General features: G+C 24.1%; 1 protein-coding gene across 1 annotated transcript in view; it reads right to left on the reverse strand.

The window, feature by feature from the left end:
- Positions 1-18,512, reverse strand: part of LOC111616669 (Down syndrome cell adhesion molecule-like protein Dscam2) — a 121,147-nt gene that overhangs the window by 76,883 nt on the left and 25,752 nt on the right. The window contains exons 6-10 of the mRNA XM_023358056.1: positions 17,225-17,494; positions 14,400-14,807; positions 11,582-11,743; positions 11,102-11,386; positions 256-375 (exon numbers count right to left, since the gene is read on the reverse strand). Coding sequence (XP_023213824.1) covers positions 256-375; positions 11,102-11,386; positions 11,582-11,743; positions 14,400-14,807; positions 17,225-17,494 — 1,245 coding nt within the window. The remainder of the gene's footprint in view (positions 1-255; positions 376-11,101; positions 11,387-11,581; positions 11,744-14,399; positions 14,808-17,224; positions 17,495-18,512) is intronic.

Raw genomic sequence — 18,512 nt, forward strand, 5'->3', positions numbered from 1 at the left:
TTCCTTTCTTAAGTATTATTAATACATCTTTGAATATTAATACAAGCTTTATATTTAAGATATAAATATGTAAATATGTTTAATGTTGAATAATGTAATCATCAGTTTGGATTATCGCGTATTATATTATATAACATATATATATATATATATATATATATATATACATATATACATACATTCATAATGGCAGTATATTTACATTTCTACTTTGGTTTGTTATATCTCATACAAGGTTAAATTCATTATATTTACCCTGAAACTTTTTCCATCGAACTTGAGGCGAAGGAAATCCGTTAGCTTGACAATCAATCATTATACTTTCCCCCATTATCGCTTCTTTATCCGAAGGTTCACTCTTCCAGAAAGGAGGAACTGTATAAATATGCAGTTTCATTAATATTTTACGTCAGGTTTTCTTATTAATACAATATAATGAATGGTCGAAAAATTAAAATATTAATTTACTGGTAATAAATTCAACCAACTGACTAATTATCATCTATAATTTATTACTGTGCATGAAAAATAATTTTCATTTTCGGAATTCATTAAGTAACAAATTATTCCTTGCCTCCTAACATAACTATTTATGCTGCTTTGCTATTGAATTAATATATAATGAGCAAATCGTAATTATTATAATTAAAATATCTTATTTCTTTTATAAAGTTCTCAATGATAATTAGATATAACAAGAGTGACTGGCTAACGTTAAAGGTAATATTTGTAATATGAATCGTGCGTTATGGTGGGAGTTTGATTATTACCTATATGTCTCAAGTGTACGTAATTAATGTAATGGGATTAAATGTAGCCATGTACAGAATACGAATTATATTGTTATAACTTATAGCTAAATATTCTTATGTACGAAAACTTTAATTTTATTGTCAATTTGTATAAAGTGAATAAAAGAAAGGAAAACAGACGGGTGTTTTATATTTAATGGATTTATAAATGTAAAGAACAAATGTTTTCTCGTCTTTCTTTACTATTTGGATTAAAGTAAAAATATTTAGTACAAGTTTTAAGCTATTACGTACCGTTTTACAGCTACTACAAAGCAACATAAAGGTATAGGAAAACAACACCTGTTCGAAAAGAAAATCTAATTTTATAGTCATTCACTTCATTTACAGTTTTGGATTTTGTTTATAACATTTTATTAAATTATGTTATTAATAATTCCTCGCAAAAATTTATTAAAGTTCATCTCTAAGTCTAGTAGCACTTAGTAAAATTGCAAAATAGATTTGTCTGTTTATAAGTTAAACCAGCTATCAATTTGCGTTTTATAATAAGAAGAAAGAGATAACCATTTTTCTGCTTTATTATTAATTTGAATAAATGATCTATGACAAAGATGAATAAAATGAATTATCATAACAACTCAGTTCATGGGTCAATATTTAATATTTTCAACATTACCTTTAAAAAAACAAACCTATATTTCAAAAATTATAAAAAAAAGTTATCAGAAGAGGAAAAATAATGAATTTTCACCGTAATGTCAGGTAAATGGGCAATGTATTTGATTAATTTATCACGATTATTAAGCGTAGTAAATATATATTTTGTTAGAAGATTACATCACAAATCTATACTCATGACGTTATTAAAAATTTATAAAAATCGATATTTATCTTAAATATAATCTGTTTTTTTTTTCTTAATGCAAATTTAATGCACTTTTAAAAGTTTTTAGATTGATACATTAATACAATGAAAGAATTAATAGAGGAAGGTTCTGATTATTTTTTAACCATTAAACTAAATCACAGAAAAACAGAATCTAGAGTTTAGGAAAGAAAGTAATCCTTTTTTCCCCTTATCTTTACAGTAAACTAAATGTGTTTGGATTATCCTTTAACTTTAAAAATAATCTTCTATTTCTTATTAACAAAACATTAATATTTATAAACTTTGAAAAATCTTATTTATTTATTAAAATTGGTGATATTTAAGTACAATCCTTCTTGCAAAATATATAAAGTATAATAATATAACATAAAAAAAATTAAAGATGTTTACTAATTGAAAATGTATTTTATACAAAATAAGCATCGTGTAGAAAATAAAAAGTAATAAATAAGATATCAAAAATAAATTTAATATTCATTTAAATTTTTTTCTTTATTTAATTTATGTTATTTTTCAATCTCATTTCAATTATTATTTGATATTTATAAGATATTATATGAGATTTTGGGAAAAAAAATAGATATAGAATATAATAAATAAAATAAAAATTAATTACTTTTTTTTAATAAAGTGGTTTATATTACGTGTCGAAACCTGAAGATGATTAAGACAACAAGACAATTAAACATAATAGATTTATACTTTAAATTAATTTTAAAAAGTCAGTTTATGTGTTAATAATTTGCTTAAAAACGTAAATTTTTAATGCTTAATACTTAGTTTTAAAAATTAATTTTCTAATTTATTATTTTTTTGCGTAATTATAATATTTAAATTTGCTGCAAGAGACACTTCGTTACTATTTTAATGAGGGTGAAGTTAAATTGTACAATTAAATTGCATTATATAAAATGTGTAAAAATGTATATGAAAGTTTATCAATTATACAGTTTTGTTCACATAAAATTATAAAATTTCTTAACATAGGAAGGCTTTATTTTTCATGTTGAATGTAATACAATAAATAAGACATTATTGGAAACATTGAACTACAACTAAAACAAAAAATAGACCTTAAAAAATGAATTTTTACAACTGATTTTGCTGTTATTAAAACCTTAACTGGTAGTATGTAACCTAAACATTTTGTTTGCTTAAAATGTACAAAAACGACAATATGACTTATGAAATGCGGTACAACATATTCTCCATGAAGGAGCAAGTTGTATGAAAGTAGGAGATTGCTTGAATTTCTATTTGATAATACAGTATTTAAGAGTCCATGATTCTCATAAAATAAAATGTACATAAATATTGCATTGAAATTATTGTTTTTATACTTAAATTCTATGCATAATATTAATTTATATAAATTTATATGCATACGAAAATATATTACGCATATAATTTATTCGAAATAATACGCGTAATATATTTTTCATGTTATACTTTTCGCATTTTTTCCATTAAAATGGTTTTTACATTAAATCTAACAGATTATTTTATTACTAATTTTTCTTTTATATTTAAAAATTTACTTAAAAAATTTCAATATAATTAGAAAAACATTTTAATAATAAAATTACATTATTTGTAATAGATACCAATGAAATTTTAATTAATTTTTAACTTAATAGTAGTCGAAATACCTGGCATATATGCAGAGATTACATATATATTTTTAGCATATCTCCGTATATTCTAAAAATAACTAAATCAACTATCAATATGGGAATTTCAGAAAATATTATTCTAAAAACTTCTTGGCAATTACGTAGAAATTTATTTTAAATCAAACTTGGAAGTGAAAAAAAAAAAATGCTTTTAAAAAGATTTAAAGAAATTCAATATAGAAATTTTTATTTATAAGTTCGAAATATAAAAATTGTTATTTAATCTTTCAGACTTGTGAATGAATTTGAGAAATTTTTAAAGAAATAAAAATAAACTTTTTTTATACAAATTTTTAAAAATATTATACTTAATTATTTTTTCGAAATTAATTATTATTGCTTAAATATCTTATTTTAATTTTTTTCACTAACTTGAAACTTATTTAAATACTTATTAAAATAATAATTTTATTAAAAGTTTTATCAAACAAGCAATGTATGTTTTTATATATTGTATTATTAATATTATATTAAAGTAAAGATATCAATATATTTATAGCCGAAAAAGAGTTAAATTAAGAAAATTCAGCAATTAATTCTTAAAAGTCCAACTTCGTTATTGCAATTATTTAATTAATTAACGAGTTATTTTAACTATTTAATTGTAACTAGAATTCTAATTTAATTATTTAATTATAATTAGCTATCTACAGACAAAAAATGGCATTTTTTAAACAAGTTGTAAAGTGTATTCAAATGTAAATATACAAAATTCTACGGGATAATTTAATTATATGTTTTTAGAGTAATTTTAGAATCGCAGAATTTTTTGAAAACATTATCTTTTCAAAGTACTATATTCAATATACAATGACTAAATGGTTAAACGGAATAACCGAGTGTTGAGTTCGATTATAAAATTATTTTTAATTATTGTTTAGTACCTTAAACAGGTACTAAAAATACCTTATTAAAAATTATATAAAACTAGCAAAAATTTTAAATCATATTTTAATTTAATTTAAAATATGTTCTTCACCTGATTTTGCCCCTGTACATCATGCTTATCCTGTTAACAAAGGAGTCATGCCGGTCATCTATGTAAATTCGTTCAGGGGGAAATTGTTAATTAAAATCACGTGACTTTCGGTCTAAACTGGTAGTTTGTATATAGTTAATCGGGATCTCCTGCCCCAAAGCTTTTTGCATCTGGTCTCGGTTTTCATCTAACATCGTTCTCGAGATTAAGGAAGGACAGACAGGCAGATGGACAACAGTAAGAATTTTATAGGTTTACAAGTTTTTCAAATTACAGCCTAATTAAGAATTTAAAATTGAAAAACCTTATTATTCTTGAAATATTTTTATGACTGTGCGGCTTTATAGAGCAATCATCATAAACAATTTGCTGTTAATTCCTGTTTACTTATATCAATATCGCGAAATATTGTCATTGAAAAATATTGTATTGTTTATCATGTTTTGTTTGACAATATCCACTATAAATTGATTTTAAAATATAAAAGCAAACAATTGTAAACAATAAAAATAGGGCTTATTAATCTGTAATCAATAGTCAGAGTTTGCCTGACAATACAAAAGTGAGCCTATTGTAGTTCTCTAACAAACACTTCTAAATATAAGAAAATTTCAGTAATTTATAACGTAAACAATGAACTGATTCTTAGTTTGTGCAAGGCCTTTTGATAATATAAGGCCCGAATTAATCTACATGCTTGTGTTTAAAAAATTTGGCCAGAAAAACAACTCATGTAAACGTTCCAAGGTCTGTGCAGTGAAGTATTAAGCAAAGTTAATGTATTTTTAAATCTATAACTCCGTTACTATGCGGTTTATTAAGGAAAAAATTTCTGCTTTCGAAAAATATAGATAAAGAAGAATAACTTCTAAATGGAAAATTAATTTGATTAGTAAAGTCTAAAAGTTAAAAATAATAAAATCGTAACTAACATTATGCTATGTTTGTCGTTATATTCTAAGATTTTAGCTCTCAAATAATAAAAAATGTTGTTCGGTAGAAATTTTTAGTGTTCAAATTATGCGAGAAACAACCTGATTAAATTATCCTGCAACACTCCTTTGCAGTTTTTAAACTCCGAACATTACTTTTATGCAAAATGAAATTTTCTAAGTAAATTATATTGATCAATATTGAATATCTTTTTAGCATTTAAATCAAATTTTAAGCTTAGTAAACGATTTTTTTTATTAAAAAATCTTAATGCAGAGAATTTTTGAGTTCTGCTTGACTAAGTAACTTTTGAATAATTACGCTATGGCGGTTGAATAAACATTATTTCTAATATATCTTTTTACTGCCAATCAATCATTTCTTGAACTATAATAGCATAATTTGAACTTATTAAAAATTCAATTGATATTTCTTCCTATTGAAATATGAGAGTAATAAATCTCTCAAATCATCTTTAAAAATTTATATAAAATTTAAACATTACCATATATTGGATGATAAATTAACTTCATGGAGGGATGTTTTGCGGTTTTTATAACTTTTAATAANATTTTAAAATCTTTAAGAACTAAACAATTTTCAGTCTATCATAGTAATCTTTTAATGGTATAACAAAGTTCAGCATTTATATTCAGTCTGTGAAAGAGGATATTTTTTCTGTACTAATAACATTAGAGACAGGAAAGTCTTTATTTGCTAGAAGAAATATAATTTCTACTAAAGTTACAAAAATTACTAATGGTTGTTAAGAAAAATTTGCTCATTTTACAGAAACAAATATTAAACTTTCATAACAAATAAACTTTTCCTCTCATTTAATATTAAAATGCGAAATAATAATTTTAAAGTGTTTACAAAAATTAAATATTTAAAGTATTTTAAACGCGCATTTAAAGTTTAATATCACTAAACATGTTTGTTATAAACTAAAGTAGTACTTAAAAATATGAACTTGATATTACAATTAAAATGTTATAAAGACTACTTTAAAATTTTTATAAATCATATATATATATATATATACAGACAGTATACATAAATAAAAGCAGAAATATATATATGTTTCTGTTCGTTATATATATATATAACGAACAGAAACATATATATATTTCTGCTTTTATTTATGTATACAGTCTGTATTATATTTTGATTAATAACTTTTTCAATATGGTATTATAAAGTTGAAGTATTTTAAAATTATATCCTGGACAAATTCCAAGATTATTTGATGTATTTCCTTTTATATGACATAAAAAGTATTTTGGCAACAAGTACTATAGAGTACTCATTTCTGTCTACTTAATCATTATGTCACAACATGTAATATAGAATAAAATATATCGACATAATAAGAGTACGCTGTCGTTTATAAAACTGTTGCTATTATTTTTATAAAATTTAATAAATTTATTTATAAAGATATATGTTAGAAAATGCAGAGGAAAAATTCAAATTTACTTTTCTTTAACTGAAAAATGAAACAAATCGTATTAACGATTAAAGCACATATACACTTTACTAGATATATGAAACATTCTTCACAGTTACATTTTTACATTTACGATCTTTATTTACTCTTGCTTCAAGGACAGAAATTATATACTTGACCCATTTTTAAGAGAAATCTATCATTGCAGATACGAAAAAATAAAAAGGAAAGTTACATTCAATTACTAATTTACTTGCTAGTGTTGTATTTTATTATTTTTAGCAAGAATGTTACAAATTCAGGAGAGAAAAAAATGATAAGATCGCAGCCAGTAATTAACTTTTGAAATGTAGCAATTTATCTATAAATGTATACGTTTTTTTAATTATAAAAATAAAAACTTGAATGGATTTTTATTGCTGAAGATACGAAATAAAGATAAAAATGGAAGAAGATAAACTTACTGCAGCACAACGTCTACCGTTTCCCGATATATGATAAATTTTTATACATGTATTCAGCAAAAACACGAAGATACTTTACTGTTAACTTCAAGATTTAAGGTTACATACTCCAACCTATTTGATATTATTCAAAAATTGGAAAGTTCTCCTTCCAAATTTGCATTTTTAACGTTTTTTTTATAATGATAATAAATTCAAAAAATTTATTTAGTTTGTACGAAAATTAATGAGATAGTCATAAAAACACTATATTCTTTCAGGCAAATTACTCATTCTTTTGTCACTTATTAATAGATAAATATTTACTAAATCTACTTATTTATAATATTCATTGATTACTTTTACTTTTTTGAGGTTTGTTGTATAAGAAAATATTGTTTTGGAAATTGAAAAAAAAAATAGAGGAAAGAAAACATTAGAAAGTGCGCATCATCCATAACTTTCGATCATAAAAAAATAATTCGTACAAAACTGAAACAAGATGCAGATTCCATCTATTTTTATACGAAAATCAACTTCAATAAAGGAAATGGAACTGACTTAATATTAAATTACTTCCAAATGAACTTATTATAAAGGAAAAGAATTAAACAAATTGAAAAAACATTATTATTTTTATTATTATTATTAATTTTTCCTTTTATAAAAAGAAAAATTATATTTTAAAATATTAATGAATTTAGTGTGGTTCTGGGACATTTCCAGAGCTTCACACACTTCTACATTATTAATANTCTTTAGAGATTTTGGAATATAAACATTAATAAATAACATAAATTTTGATTAATTGTACTCTTCCACGTTGACTGAAACTTCATTTTCTGGCATATTGCATAGCGCTATCACTGAATATTTAAAAGCATTTTAGTAAATTTTACCAACAGCACATACCAGATTTAACATTTTGAAAATATTGCTTCGTATAAAGATATTATCATATGATTTATTGCAACTCATAAAAAAGTTTTTAGAATATTAAATTTCGTTACTTACATGAATATTATATAGAAAAAATGACAAAGTTTAGATAGAATGCAATAAAATATAATATTTTTCAATATGAAATTTTGGTGAAATTGTATTTTAATTTTGATTTATATTATATCAGCCACAAAAAAGGGATAGAAGCATATCTATAAATATATATATATTGAAGTTTAGAAGGTGAAATCCTATCAGCTACCTATAAACCATGCTCTATATCTAGTGCATCTTTTGTAGAGAAAGCTTCCATTGGAGTTTTCAAGACGTGCTTTCAGGAAACTAAGTAAAATAAATTTGTCGAACAAAGTGTTTTCTTACAAATGGAAACATGTTACAATAGAAATCACTGATTCTTTTATAAAATGTCTATAAAATTCGAATAAAATAGCAAAGTCACAAACAAAATAACAAATATCTGTAAGATTCCAAGACTTAAATTTAATAAAATAAAAATGTATATGTATAAAGCAAATAAAAAAGATTAACTTATTAAAATTAACATAAGAAAACTAAAATAGAATACATCTAAAATTATGATTTGATTCTATATAAAAAATATTCAGGAATTTTTAAATATTAAAATGTCTTGTTTAGGAAAGTATAAAAAATAATTTTAAAAAAAATTTAATTTATTCGAATCTAAAAGTTGGAAAGTATATTTCAAATATTTCTTAACACCGAGTCATAAGTTTTCAATATCAATAATTTATGTCACTGATTACTTTTTTCCAGTTTTTCTCTTTAAATGTGAATTTTCAATATGCGATATAAAAATAAATACAGCGAGTCAGTCTGCAATTAATACGAAATATCAATACTTTCACCTTCATCAGCATTAAGAAATAGAAAAATATATATAATAGTTTTAAAAATTAAATTTTTAAAAATTTATGAAAAATATTGTTACAATAATAAATTTAATGGTATTTCCTACAATATTAAACGATAATTCTTTCCATAATAATACATTATGGCCTAAAAATAAATTAACTAAAATATATTCGTAGATATCTCAGTTAACTAAATTTTGAACCACCATGCATATTAATGAATAGTTTCTAACTTAATTACAGTGTAGATATAAAAATAATTATTAACTACTATTTTAAAATTTTAATTACAAATTTTTATCTTATTTTAAAATCTTTAAGAACTAAACAATTTTCAGTCTATCATAGTAATCTTTTAATGGTATAACAAAGTTCAGCATTTATATTCAGTCTGTGAAAGAGGATATTTTTTCTGTACTAATAACATTAGAGACAGGAAAGTCTTTATTTGCTAGAAGAAATATAATTTCTACTAAAGTTACAAAAATTACTAATGGTTGTTAAGAAAAATTTGCTCATTTTACAGAAACAAATATTAAACTTTCATAACAAATAAACTTTTCCTCTCATTTAATATTAAAATGCGAAATAATAATTTTAAAGTGTTTACAAAAATTAAATATTTAAAGTATTTTAAACGCGCATTTAAAGTTTAATATCACTAAACATGTTTGTTATAAACTAAAGTAGTACTTAAAAATATGAACTTGATATTACAATTAAAATGTTATAAAGACTACTTTAAAATTTTTATAAATCATATATATATATATATATACAGACAGTATACATAAATAAAAGCAGAAATATATATATGTTTCTGTTCGTTATATATATATATAACGAACAGAAACATATATATATTTCTGCTTTTATTTATGTATACAGTCTGTATTATATTTTGATTAATAACTTTTTCAATATGGTATTATAAAGTTGAAGTATTTTAAAATTATATCCTGGACAAATTCCAAGATTATTTGATGTATTTCCTTTTATATGACATAAAAAGTATTTTGGCAACAAGTACTATAGAGTACTCATTTCTGTCTACTTAATCATTATGTCACAACATGTAATATAGAATAAAATATATCGACATAATAAGAGTACGCTGTCGTTTATAAAACTGTTGCTATTATTTTTATAAAATTTAATAAATTTATTTATAAAGATATATGTTAGAAAATGCAGAGGAAAAATTCAAATTTACTTTTCTTTAACTGAAAAATGAAACAAATCGTATTAACGATTAAAGCACATATACACTTTACTAGATATATGAAACATTCTTCTATTATTTATAACAGAACGTACAAATATTTATCTTCCTATCAATCTTTATTCTTTCATATTCATCTTAATGCATTTCTATCGTGTATCCTGTAAAAAATATTTATGATCATCCAACAGATATTCTACCCATAATGCAATCTGAATAAATTTATTTTTTCTATATTTACAGAATGAGCAATATAAACTCAAATAAATTTTCTAGGGAAATATTTATGCTGAACTTCCATTACGGTGTCCAACGAATTTATATAAATCTATCATTTTTAAATAAGAAATTTATTCACTTAAATATAAAAGCCTAATCGGTACATATGGTAATTTCTCTACTTTAATGTAACATGCATCCTTCGAATAATTTATATGATTTTTTTATAAACATATTTATAATTTACATTAGATTTTTCATATATTATTTAATGTTTTCATCAGATTTTTTCTTGATTATATTTCCTAACCCTACAGATATTTCCTTAGTTACTGTATAAAGATTAAATCTTACGTTCATCTCTCAAAACGAATGCAGCCGTTCAATAGTAACAATTAAATTATCAAAAACACATCGGACATTTTAATTTTTGTTTAATTTGTTTAACTGTTTCATGTAATTTAAATCTCGGATACCCTACACCCAGAACGTTTAGATATAAAAGTTAATTTTCTGATAACTCAAAAAGTTGTGTAATTAGTAACATCAATATTTAACTTGGAATTAGATATCAATCTCATAAATAAAATCCTTAATAGGATAATCTAGACAGCATCAAAATTTATTACTCTACACTTCTCTTCCACATCGATTAAAACAGCTTTGCTAGAAATCTCACCTTTATTTATAAAAGACTACGTACCACTGACAACCATCAAAGCTGTATGATTGACGACTGCTGCAGCATTTCTGGCTACACATGTGTAGTTACCGTTGTGGTGTGGACCTATGGAATTAAACGTCACTGAAGACGTAAAGTCATTAATCATTTCTATCCGGGCATTCAATTCAGCACCCAATTCTTCGCCGTCTTTCAACCAGTTAATAGCAATCGGGGGGTCACCATACAGAACTGCACATATCACTATGCTTCGCATACCTTCTTCTAAATTGCGAGGGAAGCTGAATGGCTCGATTTTTGGTCCGACTGAAAGAAAACCAAAAATCTTTGTAAGGTACATTTCCATTATATTGTAAACTCGATAGATTTGAGAAATTTCTTAGCAAGTTTAACAAGCCACTAGAAGATGCATCGCATCCAATAAAATTGTTTTAATGACTATTAATGATGTATACACCTTGTGTAGACTGATAAATAAGTCATATAATACGTTAATCTTACCCATAACTTCGACAAATAGATCTCTCTGCGCTTTTACTCCAAGTTTATTATAGGCTATACACGTGTATTTTCCTTCATCGCCTTTTTTGTTGACTTCTTGGATAATTAATGTTCCATTAGGATACACGTTCTGTCTGTGCGACTGGGGAAGTTGTCGGTTATCTAAAAACATTAATGAAAGTATATTGTATTCTGTCTGAAATAAAAGTAATTAAAATAAAATACACCATTTAATTTTTGCTTTTGTCTTCAATAATTAATATCTCAAATTTACAATTTATAATTTCCTAATTCGCTGTTATGTAAAACAAATGTTCGAAAACATCATGCATCATCTAAGCTCATGTTAGCATTAAGTAAATTACACCATTTTTCATTATTTTAAAGTATATAAAGTGACTTAATAATGTTATTTGACAGCTGAGATGAGATTAGATGGATATATATACGGTGGTTCACCGAGGTATTTATCAAGATAAATCGTCTGACGACAAAATTTTCTATACCCATCTTTAACCTACTATATTCTACAAAATACAACATAAATTACTTATCAACCTTTTGATATATGTTATTAAAAGCATTCGACATAAAAAATAATAAAATTAATTTCATTTTTTATTCACAGTTTTTTGTTTGTATCATTTTCTGCAGAGATAATTAATATAACGCTTAATTAATTCATACGCTAATATTATTATTTAAACAATATATTGTGATCATTTAATAATTTTATTAAATTAAAAAATTCACCGTATAAAAAATAAAAATACTTTTTATATAGGAATATGCCACAAACTTATTAGTAATAACCTAGATTAAATATTTAATTTCTTGAGAATTTGAGTCAGAAAACAATATAAAGAATTATAAATTGTCTAGCTGAATAAATTCGAAAGTACAATAAGAAAATACGAAGAATTTCCTAGTCTTAAACTTTCAAGAAACTATGGTACATAAATTATTTAAATTCAATGGATTCGGAGAAAAATCAACCAAACCTAGCTTAAAATTGCACAGAATTCTTCAAATTATTTTTATTTCTAATACAATTTAATTTTATTTTATATACAAGTATTTATCAGTGAGGAAAATATTAAAATTTAATGAAACATAAAACTTATAATTATATTACAAGTTATGAAAACTGAACGTTAAATAAAATAAATACTAATTCAATTCTTAACTGGCTGTTCGAACTATACGAATGCAGTAAATTATACGCTATTTAATCAAAAAATTATACTTAAATTTATAAATTAAATTTCTATAAGTGCTTTAATCTGTTAAGCTAAATGCGACTATTTATTTAAAACTATAAAATACAATTTTAAAAAATTATATGTTATTTATTTATATTAATTTAAAAAATAATAATAAAAAAACATGATAGATAATGACTTGACAGTTTCAGAACATCATTTAACTTATAAATTAAATAAAAATATCTTGTTAAACCTTAAACATAATAATTTTACCTGTTATAAGTTTTAGTTGTAATATAGAAATTGCTGAATTACATATGTATTTTTTACGGGTGTAATAATAATAATTGAATGATCATACAATTTAAAATCTACGTTTACGATATTCTTACAAATAAAATTTATATGAAAAGGTATAAATATTTTGTGAGATGCCTCCATTCGATGACTTCAAAAGTACACTTTGTAGTGTCAGTCTAAAAAATTTGCCTCAGGTACATGACCAAATGTCATGTTCGTAAATACATAGTAAATTTGTCCATAAATACATACTGTGATGTAAATTTTTTACATAAACATAAAAGTAACCTATTGCATTTATTTATTTATATAACTTTGCCAATAGTAGTTTAAAATAAGTGAGATTTGTTACAAAATGCTTCCTTTTGAAGATTATTCAAATGTCAAACTGGTTTCGTTCATTATTTAGTAAATATTATACACTAGACATGACGTGTAATATACAATATTTGAAATTTTTACATTGTCTGAAAATGAAAATTTTTACATTGTCTGAAAATAGTTTACACAGATCGGTATACGTTTTATTATTATGGAGAAACGTTTTTATCGAAGTAAGGAACTTTATGGAATTTTCGATCAACCTAATGGACAATTTAAATTCTAAATTACTGTCGATTATCTTATAAATACTGTAATTACTTTCTAAGAATGGATTTACAAATAAGTAAACAATAATTTTAAATTATCTTTTATATTTTTGTATACTTTTCAGTGAAATAAATTGTAGCCTGTGGGTGATATTTTAAAATATTAATGATTCTAAAATCTGTACAATAAATATTTTTCGTGTAATAAATATTGTCTAAAAAAATGTATATTGGATACGTGAAGATATTCAGTTTGTGGAAGCCTGTTCGGTGAATGAACTCTGTCTGTAACGTTTGATATTTCATTATGAAGATGCACATACGCCATTTATAATTCAAGGCTTACTTTGAAAAATTTGTTGTATTCTTTTCTAATGCATTCGCTTAGTGTACATGTTAAAATTTATTGAGAAATAAAATTTCTATTCCTAGACTGTAGCATTCAGAAATAACAAGTAATACATATATTTAAGAAATGTAATAAAAGGCAAATTTAACAGATTTAGTTGTAATCATTATTTTAAATTTGAAAAAGAAAATTTGTAAATATCATTTTAATTAGAAATGTTTTGGCAGTTAATCTCATATTCGTTATATACACACTAATACAAATGAAAATGCTAAAAAATAAATGCATAGAAAGTTTATTTAATATAGTTTTGAATATTTTATAGAAGAAATATTTTTCAGATTGTTTAAAATGTTGATAATTATAAAACTTACCTCGTTCCCATGTAATACTGCTGAGTGGATAACCTCCGGCAGGGCAGTGAATAATCAAAGTGGTTCCAGCAAGTGCAGTTATGTTAGACATTGGTCTTATCGAAGGAGGTCCAAATACATTAAGTCTTGACGAATGAGCAGAAGATCCAACATCATTTTTCGCAACGCACATAAATAAACCTCCATCTTCCGGTCTGACTGATGTTATATTAACATAACTAATTACTCTACTATCGCGTGTAACATAATCACCTACACGATATCTTAAAAATTCTGGTAAAAGAAAACCATCCAAAGTCCAAGTCAATTGAGGAAGTGGACTTCCAGTGGCCATACATTTTAGAGAAACAGAGGAACCAGGTTGGACGGTTCTTTCGGAGAAAGTTTCCTCTAAAGTTGGAGGTTCATCTGAAAAATTGAAATATTTAAAATATGGTCTATGGTTTCATAATTTCATCACAATTTATGGTAAGTTCTTATGTCAATATTTAATTTTACAATAAATATATTGATATCATATATCAATTACTCCATATCCATTATAGTAAATTTACTGTGAATTTAATATTCAAATCGTTGTAATTGAATTAAATATTCATATATATCTACTAAATAGCTACAATAAATTAGATATTTAGCATATAAACATGTAACAGGTGCATAACAATTCAAAGTATACAAAAAGAAAGACGATTTTCCTGCACAACGCTAAATAATTGCATAGAAACAACCTTTACATGTGAAATTTGCTAACAAATTTGTTTAAAATAGTTATATATTTTAAGTAACTTAACCTGTATTATAATTTTTTTCGATAATTAAAAAGATATTATAGACTTACTTTTTATATAGGAATATGCCACAAACTTATTAGTAATAACCTAGATTAAATATTTAATTTCTTGAGAATTTGAGTCAGAAAACAATATAAAGAATTATAAATTGTCTAGCTGAATAAATTCGAAAGTACAATAAGAAAATACGAAGAATTTCCTAGTCTTAAACTTTCAAGAAACTATGGTACATAAATTATTTAAATTCAATGGATTCGGAGAAAAATCAACCAAACCTAGCTTAAAATTGCACAGAATTCTTCAAATTATTTTTATTTCTAATACAATTTAATTTTATTTTATATACAAGTATTTATCAGTGAGGAAAATATTAAAATTTAATGAAACATAAAACTTATAATTATATTACAAGTTATGAAAACTGAACGTTAAATAAAATAAATACTAATTCAATTCTTAACTGGCTGTTCGAACTATACGAATGCAGTAAATTATACGCTATTTAATCAAAAAATTATACTTAAATTTATAAATTAAATTTCTATAAGTGCTTTAATCTGTTAAGCTAAATGCGACTATTTATTTAAAACTATAAAATACAATTTTAAAAAATTATATGTTATTTATTTATATTAATTTAAAAAATAATAATAAAAAAACATGATAGATAATGACTTGACAGTTTCAGAACATCATTTAACTTATAAATTAAATAAAAATATCTTGTTAAACCTTAAACATAATAATTTTACCTGTTATAAGTTTTAGTTGTAATATAGAAATTGCTGAATTACATATGTATTTTTTACGGGTGTAATAATAATAATTGAATGATCATACAATTTAAAATCTACGTTTACGATATTCTTACAAATAAAATTTATATGAAAAGGTATAAATATTTTGTGAGATGCCTCCATTCGATGACTTCAAAAGTACACTTTGTAGTGTCAGTCTAAAAAATTTGCCTCAGGTACATGACCAAATGTCATGTTCGTAACTACATAGTAAATTTGTCCATAAATACATACTGTGATGTAAATTTTTTACATAAACATAAAAGTAACCTATTGCATTTATTTATTTATATAACTTTGCCAATAGTAGTTTAAAATAAGTGAGATTTGTTACAAAATGCTTCCTTTTGAAGATTATTCAAATGTCAAACTGGTTTCGTTCATTATTTAGTAAATATTATACACTAGACATGACGTGTAATATACAATATTTGAAATTTTTACATTGTCTGAAAATGAAAATTTTTACATTGTCTGAAAATAGTTTACACAGATCGGTATACGTTTTATTATTATGGAGAAACGTTTTTATCGAAGTAAGGAACTTTATGGAATTTTCGATCAACCTAATGGACAATTTAAATTCTAAATTACTGTCGATTATCTTATAAATACTGTAATTACTTTCTAAGAATGGATTTACAAATAAGTAAACAATAATTTTAAATTATCTTTTATATTTTTGTATACTTTTCAGTGAAATAAATTGTAGCCTGTGGGTGATATTTTAAAATATTAATGATTCTAAAATCTGTACAATAAATATTTTTCGTGTAATAAATATTGTCTAAAAAAATGTATATTGGATANACATGAATCATTGATTAGATTATGACTAATGAATGTAAAAGTAAAACAGGTGAATTTCCGCAATAATCGACTAAGCTTTAATGAAGACTAATATACATTAATTCTTCAATAGTAAATGTTTCATTAAGCGAAATAATAAATTTGCTATTAATGATATAACAAAATTATTAATGATTAATATCTTATCTGTACTTGAAAACATAAACTTCAACAGAATAATGTTTTTATAATAAATATTATTTTATATGTCGACTGTAAAATATATTTTGTTATGAATTTATGAAAGAAAAATGATGTCTAAGTTTTCCGAATCATCGATCATAATCATTCGATCAAATTTACAAAAGAAGTTTTATTATTTATTTTTTTATTTTTTCTATCGATTTTTTTTATAATGATTTGCATTTAGAAGCCATCATCTTACCTCCTAAAAATAATTGGGCAGATGCTTGAGCAGAATCGAACTTATTATGAGCAAAGCATTGGTAAATTCCTTTGTCGCCTCTTTCTATTGTGGTGATAGACAAAATGTTACTGGACATTAACTTGACTCTCTGGTTGGTGACTAGTGGGCGCACGTTTTTAGTCCAGGCAACACCTAGTACTGGATGACCCTCAACTGTACAGTTGAACATCGCCGAATGACCTACAGCTACCAGTTGTTGTGAAGGAGTAATTCTAACTGATAACGGCGCTAAAAAGGAGGAGGAAAAAGTATATATATATATTTATATATTTATTAACTTAAAAGAGACGATAATTGCTTCCCTTTGAAATTTATAGGATTTAAAAATTTATAGCAATCGATTCTAGAAATAAATTTCGAGTTAATTGCTTATAAATCTCATCATTCATTCACAGAAGTGGCTTGATAATAGAATAACTAATCAAAAATCTCAAGTCATTAGATGAGTTTATAAGTAAATAATTTTCATGACGTACAATGAATTTTTACATTAATTGGCTTATAACTCATTGTCCGTTTTCTAAAATAAGATTATTTCATCATTTTCTTTATTTTCGCCTCAAGATCGATTTCTTATCAGTACACCAATTATCATTGCAGTACATTAAATAAGTTTCTTTGCAGTTATATATGATGAGTGTTTCCCGGTAGAGTGATTAGACAAGCGACAGATCACTATTTCTCTTGCGCCAGGTGGTGTTTAACTGCAATGTCTGGAAAACAAAGAGATGATCCAATAACAGGCAGACACTAGGTCTGCAAGAATTGTTCAATAATTATACCGTATCTGCTAAAGGACAGTGACTGGAAGNTTGTAGTTTTGAAATTGTAATTTTATTTACATAGTTCATAGGTCATTTACTAGTTAAATTACATTATCAAATAACAAATATCCGAATTAAATTTGGAAGAATAAATATTTAAACTCACAGAAACAATTTAGAATACAGCAAAATCTTATTTTACATGGGATTAATATACACAGTTAAGTGTTTTTGGACATTGTGAATGATTAGGTTAACCACTGGATGCATAAGGATAATTCTGATTATTAATGCATGCTCTAATTTTTATTACGAATTTTACTATATATGTATATAGTTAAATGTTTACAAAATTGTACACGGCTGCGTAAAATTTAGGAAAATGGGGTACTACTCGGGTTAGCGTACAAATTTACGCGGAATTTACCTTTTATGCGGGTACTTGTTGACATGCAATCCTTGCATAAAACAAGATTATACTA

The sequence above is a fragment of the Centruroides sculpturatus genome, unplaced genomic scaffold (genome assembly GCF_000671375.1).
Source record: "Centruroides sculpturatus isolate CEXI.00-Female unplaced genomic scaffold, Cexi_2.0 scaffold24, whole genome shotgun sequence".
NCBI lineage: Eukaryota > Metazoa > Arthropoda > Arachnida > Scorpiones > Buthidae > Centruroides > Centruroides sculpturatus.